The 7500-nt window shown below is 43.9% G+C and overlaps 1 protein-coding gene across 1 annotated transcript in view; it reads left to right on the top strand.

The window, feature by feature from the left end:
• Positions 1–3469, top strand: part of ankrd44 (ankyrin repeat domain 44) — a 32158-nt gene extending 28689 nt beyond the window's left edge. The window contains 2 exon segments of the mRNA XM_034146483.1: positions 519–610; positions 2642–3469. Coding sequence (XP_034002374.1) covers positions 519–610; positions 2642–2907 — 358 coding nt within the window. The 3' untranslated portion in view covers positions 2908–3469.
• Positions 3470–7500: the final 4031 nt, after the last annotated feature.

Here is a 7500-nt window from a genome sequence, read left to right as displayed (position 1 = left end):
ATAGAGCGGCATGTTTAGGAGAATGTGTTTGGTTGGTTGTAAGAGGGACGAGGTGCGTCACGTGTTAATGTATCATTGGTGCTCGAGTTGACTGCCTGAACTAGCTCGCAGGCTTCGCTCCATTTGTGCTGTGTTTCAAAAACAATAACAGGAGATGATCCTGCTGAACAAGAACAGCATAAATATGTTGTAGCCACAGAACAATTAAATCCAATGTATGTATATATGATCGTTTGCTAGTTAATTTATGATGATCATTTTGATTTATTTTTTAAAACGTATTCTTTATGAGTTATTTTCTCACATTACATCCGTTAGTATTCCAATTTAGATGAACAGTTTCTTTAACAAGGGGTCCCAACATGTAGAAGGTCTCAAATCCCAAAAATTCAACATGAGAATATGAAAAACAAAATGTATAGAAATCAAATCATTATATCAACATGTTTGATGATGATAATAAATGCAGGCTCACCATTTTTGTTTCCTATTTTGGACATTTCCCTCTCGTCCCTCAGTCCTCTCCACCTGGCGGCTCGCAGCGGGCTGAAGAAGGCGGTCCAGGAGCTGCTGAGTCGAGGAGCCAACGTTCAGACGGTGGACGAGAACGGTAGGTGACCTGAAGACCTGAACCCCCCCCCCCTCTCTGAGCTGCATGGATCTGCATTAATATACTGCATGCAGGTCCCCTTAGTTCCAGCTTTATGTGAATGATTTTAAATATGGCTTTGTCTCCATGTGCGCTGCGAATGAATGTTTGGCAGGGTTCCCACTCATCATGGAGCTATGAATGTCGTGCAGGTAGCTTACATTCATTGAAGTTTTCCTTGAAATACAGGTCAAACATCTGTTGGTGTATGCTGTCAATTGTAGTTCTTAGAAAAAACTTCAACTACAATTGGGAGAGACCAACACAATTTTAAATGTTTAGCTTTGTTATCGAAAAGTGGGAGCCCTGACTATACACGAGCTGCTTTTTGCTATGTGTTGTTTACTGCAGTGTAGCTTTTACTGTGTGTGTGTGTGTGTGGTGTGTGACTGTGTGTGTGTGTGTGTGTGTGTGTGTGTGTGTGTGTGTGGTGTGTGTGTCTGTGTCTGTGTCCTGTGTCTGACTGTGTGTGTGGTGTGATGTGTGTGTGTGGTGTGTGTGTGTGTGTGTGTGTTGTGTTGTGTGGTGTGGTGTGTGTGTGTGTGTGTGTGTTGTGTGTGTGTGGGTGTGTGTGTGTGTGTGTGTCTGTGTCTGTGTCTGTGTCTGACTGTGTGTGTGTCTGACTGTGTGTGTGTGTGTGTGTCTGACTGTGTGTGTGTCTGACTGTATGTGTGTGTGTCTGACTGTGTGTGTGTGTGTGTGTGTGTGTGTGTGTGTGTGTCTGACTGTGTGACTGTGTGTGTGTGTGTGTGTGTGACTGTGTGTGTGTGTGACTGTGTGTGTGACTGTGTGGACTGTGTTGTGTGTGACTGTGTGTGTGTGTGACTGTGGTGTTGTGTGTGTGTGTGTGGTGACTGTGTGTGTGTCTGACTGTGTGTGGTGTGTGTGTGTGACTGTGTGTGTGTGTGTGACTGTGTGTGTGTGTGTGTGACTGTGTGTGTGTGACTGTGTGTGTGTCTGACTGTGTGTGTGACTGTGTGTGTGTGACTGTGTGTGTGTGACTGTGTGTGTGTCTGACTGTGTGTGTGTGACTGTGTGTGTGACTGTGTGTGTGTGTGTGTGTGTGTGTGACTGTGTGTGTGTTGTGACTGTGTGTGTGTGTGACTGTGTGTGACTGTGTGTGTGTGACTGTGTGTGTGACTGTGTGTGTGTGTGTGTGTGTGTGTGTGTGTGTGTGTGTGTTGTGTGACTGTGTGTGTGTCTGACTGTGTGGTGTGTGTGTGGTGTGGTGTACTGGGTGTGTGTCCTGACTGTGTGTGTGTTGTGTGGTGACCTGTGTGTGTGACTGTGTGTGTGTCTGACTGTGTTGGACTGTGTGTTTGTGTGACTGTGTGTGTGTCTGACTGTGTGTGTGTGACTGTGTGTGTGTCTGACTGTGTGTGTGTCTGACTGTGTGTGTGTGACTGTGTGTGTGTCTGACTGTGTGTGTGTGACTGTGTGTGACTGTGTGTGTGTGTACTGTGTGTGTGTGTGTGTGACTGTGTGTGTGTCTGACTGTGTGTGTGTGTGTGTGTGACTGTGTGTGTGTGACTGTGTGTGTGTGACTGTGTGTGTGTCTGACTGTGTGTGTGACTGTGTGTGTGTGACTGTGTGTGTGTCTGACTGTGTGTGTGTGACTGTGTGTGTGTGTGACTGTGTGTGTGTGACTGTGTGTGTGTCTGACTGTGTGTGTGTGTGACTGTGTGTGTGTCTGACTGTGTGTGTGTGTGACTGTGTGTGTGTGACTGTGTGTGTGTGACTGTGTGTGTCTGACTGTGTGTGTGTGGTGACTGTGTGTGTGTGTGTTCCCCATCATGTCTATGTACTGTCTCAGCTGGCTGAACACTAATTGAATGCTGCTCCGTCCCTCCTTTGTCTCTGCTTCGCTTCCCCTCGCTTCCTCCATGTCTTCGTCTCTCGCTCCTCTTCCTCCCCTCTTCCTCTTCCTCTTCCCCCCCCTCTTCCTCCCCCCTCTTCCTCCCCCCTCCCCCCCTCTCTCTCTCCCTCTCTCAGGTCTGACTCCTGCTCTAGCTTGCGCTCCTAGCAGAGAGGTGGCTGACTGTCTGGCTCTCATTCTGGCTACCATGATGCCTTTCTGCTCCCCTTGCAGCTCCGGGGCTCCGTCCCCAGGCTCCCTGCTGAGGCAGCTGCCCCCCCAGCAGGGGGTCAAGGGTCCGGGCGTCGGCCCCCGAGGGCCACGGAGCCCCAGGAACCCCAACTCCAGACCCTCCAGCGAGGGAACAACGGAGAACGACTCGGAGGACTCGGAGACCTTCTGACCGACGCTCTGCCCTCCTCCCTCGGACTGGAGATGATAAACGAACTGTCGGAGCTTCAGCCTGATACTAAAGCTTCTCTGGTTTCACTCCCAGATGATTTGGATACTAAAGCTTCAGCCTGATACTAAAGCTTCTCTGGTTTCACTCCCAAGACTTGGCTGACATACTGTGTGTTTGTTTGTCGCTCCAATGAAGATTCGGTCGGCTCGTTGTCAGGTGCAACATATTAAATCCTTTCATTGTCCAAATCCATCAATAACAAACACACTCGCGCCACAGCGGTCGAAAACCATATGCTCTTCCTGGGTCAAACAAACCCAACCCTGTGACACACACACCTTAAATACCTGGTAATATGACAGCAACACCCTATGGCACACACAGTGATAACACCCAACCTCAACCCAAACATGACATCGCTTTATCCCGTCTTTACGACCCCTCAAAGCGCTTTGCATTCAACATGTCATAATACTTCCTTCATACAGATCAATACACACACACACACACACACACACACACACACACACGCACGCACGCACGCACACACACACACACACACACACACACACACACAACACACACACACACACACACACACACACACACACACACACACACACCCACACACACACACACACACACACACACCACACACACACCGTCGGCCATCGGGAGCAACCAGGGGTTCAGTTTCTTGCCCAAGGATACATCGACATGTTGACTTTACTGGGCTGGGATCGGACCCACAATGCACCTCTTTACCTCCCCCCCCCCCCCCCTCTTCCTCCCCCATCCCAGGGACCATGCAGTGTTTTCTCTCCAGAGGGAGGAGGGTAGAGACTTGGATGTTTTTGTACAGAATCCTGTGTGACACAAGGCGCTTTTTTCTCAGTGCCCCTTTTTTCCAAAAACAATGACCTGCAGGACGTTTCTCCACGAAGAAGAAGAAGAAGATGATGAAGATGATGAAGAGGAAGGGTCTGCATGATTAACTCACACCACGGTTTGTTCTTTAACTCACGGGTGCTTCAATCCAAACCGACCTCGGTACTTTGGTCTCTGCACGGCGTCGCCTCCGGGACTTATTTTGTCTTAAAAAAAATGTAAAAAAATAGAAGCCATTTTTAACTGTTTGTACAAAATGAAGTAGTCGTTTTAACCTTTTTTTATGATTTTATTTCTCGGCTTGTTGTTGTACCAAATATTTGACTTCCACTGGTGAACAGGTACATAGAGATTTTTTTGTAACACAACTGAAGCACAAATTTGGATTTTTGCTTTTAAGTTTTGACGATCTGTAGCGGGAATGTGAATAAGATGTTTTAGTAGTTTTAATATCCAAGAAAATACAATATGACACACAGCGGGTGCATCTCAATTCCCTTAATTGCATCCCAATGTGTGCACAGCGGGTGCATCTCAATTCCCTTAACTGCATCCTAATGTGTGCGAGGAGAGATTCAGGAAAAGAAGCAAAGTCTTAGAGAAATGAGACGAAATGTATACACACTATTTTTATCGGTAATACTTGAAATCCTTAACTGAAATACTTGATTTGTTTCCCTATGTATTGATATTATTTCTATATTAAAAATAATACAGATAATAAGCACAACGTCTCATATTTGTCTGACAATTTAAAGTAGCTTTTGGAAAGTTGTAAATACATTTAAAATCAGGACATACTTTTCTTTATACGTGCGGGTTAAAACAATTATCATGTGTTTTTTAAGCTGAAAGACTGCCATAAATGTTAAAAGAGGAAATGACAGATCATAAAAAGCAAGTTGTCTTACAGGTTTCTTTGTTAATCACACAAACAAATCCAGAGGTTAATAGCATTTGATCAAATATAAAAACATATACTTGAAGTTAGACTTTATTCTCAATCTTATGTTTCCTCCCTGGCTTTAATGCTCTGCAGTAAGACAGACATGAGATTAAAAGGAAGTTATATACGAGACATTTTATTCAAATCTAATGATCAGCTAACCCTTCGTTGAATTTAGAGAGCATCTAAGTTACTTCTGTTAATTGTCACTATTATAAAAATGGGGAATAATCACTCAGAAATGCAGAAATCTGACTCAATGAATGAGCGATGTTTTGGAAACAAGGAACAAATAAGAGAATTGAGATGCACCCACTGACTGAACACAGGGTTTTAGCTGTCAGATGTGAATTCGATGCATTTTCTCCTGCGGCCCCTTCACTGTTTTGTCCCCCCAGCAGTAAACAAGGAGAACCCTAACACCCCCCCCCCCCCTAAAGGTCTTAAAGGTCACCTATTATGCAAAATGCACTTCCTCATGTCTCTTCTACATCAACATGTGTCCCCTCTTCTTCATGTCTCTTCTACATCAACATGTGTCCCCTCTTCTTCATGTCTCTTCTACATCAACATGTGTCCCCTCTTCTTCATGTCTCTTCTTCATCAACATGTGTCCCCTCTTCTTCATGTCTCTTCTTCATCAACATGTGTCCCCTCTTCTTCATGTCTCTTCTACATCAACATGTGTCCCCTCTTCTTCATGTCTCTTCTTCATCAACATGTGTCCCCTCTTCTTCATGTCTCTTCTACATCAACATGTGTCCCCTCTTCTTCATGTCTCTTCTACATCAACATGTGTCCCCTCTTCTCCATGTCTCTTCTACATCAACATGTGTCCCCTCTTCTTCATGTCTCTTCTACATCAACATGTGTCCCCTCTGTGGAAAGAGACTCTGAAAGTTTCAGGAACAAAGCTTCTCTCTCTTTTTGTCCTGATCCATTTCTATAAAAACCTGTCTGAAAATGAGCTGATCAGATTTTGGCCACTTTATGATGTCATAACGATGTTTTGGCTTGTGTAACCATTAGCCAATCAGCAACCCCCCCCCCCCCACCTTATCACCTGAATCTCCTCCTAGAGCACCATTGTGTTCTTTTTAACCAAATGTCTCTCAGAGGGGCGTGGGGAGGGGCTCCTTATTTTCATCTAAAGTAACAGACAGAGAATCAGCACTTTTGAAACAGGGCTGAAACAGAGGGGATTATGGGATGCTGCAATGATCTGTTTGGTGTTTCAGCCAATCAGAGACAGGCTCTGTATATATCTGAGACCTGTGATATATTGATGAAAAACAGTACAATAGGGGACCTTTAACGTCCACATCCTCCACAAAGACCGACCAGATTTCGGTTGTTTTAGTTCCTTGTGGTATTTATTATCTCTTACATGATGGTACAAATACTGCCAGCACTTACAATGTAAACACAGGCCTTTTGACCACTCCCCCCTCCTCTCTCTCTCCCCCCCCCCTCACCCTCTGTTTGTCTACCAGCTATGTGCCACTGTCTGAAATGTGTCCAGTGCCTTGATGTCAATTTAATTTTGTTTTTCTTTCACATCAAATCCTTTGTTAGTAGATTATAAAACTCTGGTGATTAAAGGACCAGTTCACCCAAATGTCTGGTGGTATCGAGCCGTGCACGTTGTCCAGGGTTTTGAGATATGTGTGTCAGATTTATGAAATTAAAAAACGTATTTTTTGTATGTTTTTTACATTAACATTTTCTTGGGTTGGCTTTATTTGTGGAGCAGAAACGATGAGTCAATCAACAGGATAAACATCAGATACTTTTATAAAAAGTATACTAATTGTTTGTCTTTCTTCGTGCAATTCTCACAGCGTTTCACATGCGAATATTTGCTGGTTTTTTCAGCTTTTCCAGTATTAAAATAGTTCAAAGAAACATTTTGAATTTGTTTATTTGGCAACACCTCTTTTCTTCTATTGATCACTGTTCACTTTTGATTCATTACTTATTGTTTTTAGCCCCACAAACGTTGTCTTGAAGACAGAAATGATCTGAAAACTTCGACAAATGCAAACCAAACCACCTGCACGACGACCACCAGACGCCAAATGTTGTTTTTATGCAATTTAGGGTGAACTGATCCTTAATTATGAGCATCATAATGTGGACGGTTAGTATTCAAATACACGTTAATGAAGAGTTTGCTCTGCGTGAGTGACCAATATGCAGATGATTGTTATTTTTGGTGAATGATGTCTCACTCCACTGTTTCTCTCCTCTACTGCTGATATTTTATATTTTTACTGTCAACAAATCCCCCGAAAAGACAATAATTCATACTTAAAATCACAATAAATCCTTTAACAATGTCCCAAATACTTGCTTTGATTTGAAAGGTCCCATGTCACGACCATTTCTACTGATCATAATTCCATTGTTGAGGTCTACTAGAATAGATTTATATTGTGCAATTTTCCTACTTTTAGCGGCGGATTCATCCACACTGTTCTAATGAAGCAAACATGTCACCGTGTGCAAAAGTGTGGTTTTATTTTAGTGTTTTTAATAGTTTTTGGACACAAATGTAGCTCTATAGCACAAAGGGAGAAGATATATCTGGAATGTATTACTTGATCTTTTCGAGGGCTTTGCAGACAGTAATACAATATCTCCAGACTTTCCTTTGAGTTGTGTGTATGTGTGTGTGTGAGAGTGGGTGTGTGAGGGTGGGTGTGTGTTTGAGGGTGGGTGTGTGAGGGTGGGTGTGTGTGTGTGTGTGAGGGTGTGTG

This window comes from Trematomus bernacchii, unplaced genomic scaffold, assembly GCF_902827165.1.
Source record: "Trematomus bernacchii unplaced genomic scaffold, fTreBer1.1, whole genome shotgun sequence".
NCBI lineage: Eukaryota > Metazoa > Chordata > Actinopteri > Perciformes > Nototheniidae > Trematomus > Trematomus bernacchii.
The sequence above is the reverse complement of the archived record's forward strand: the minus strand, read 5'-3'. Positions and strand labels throughout refer to the sequence as shown.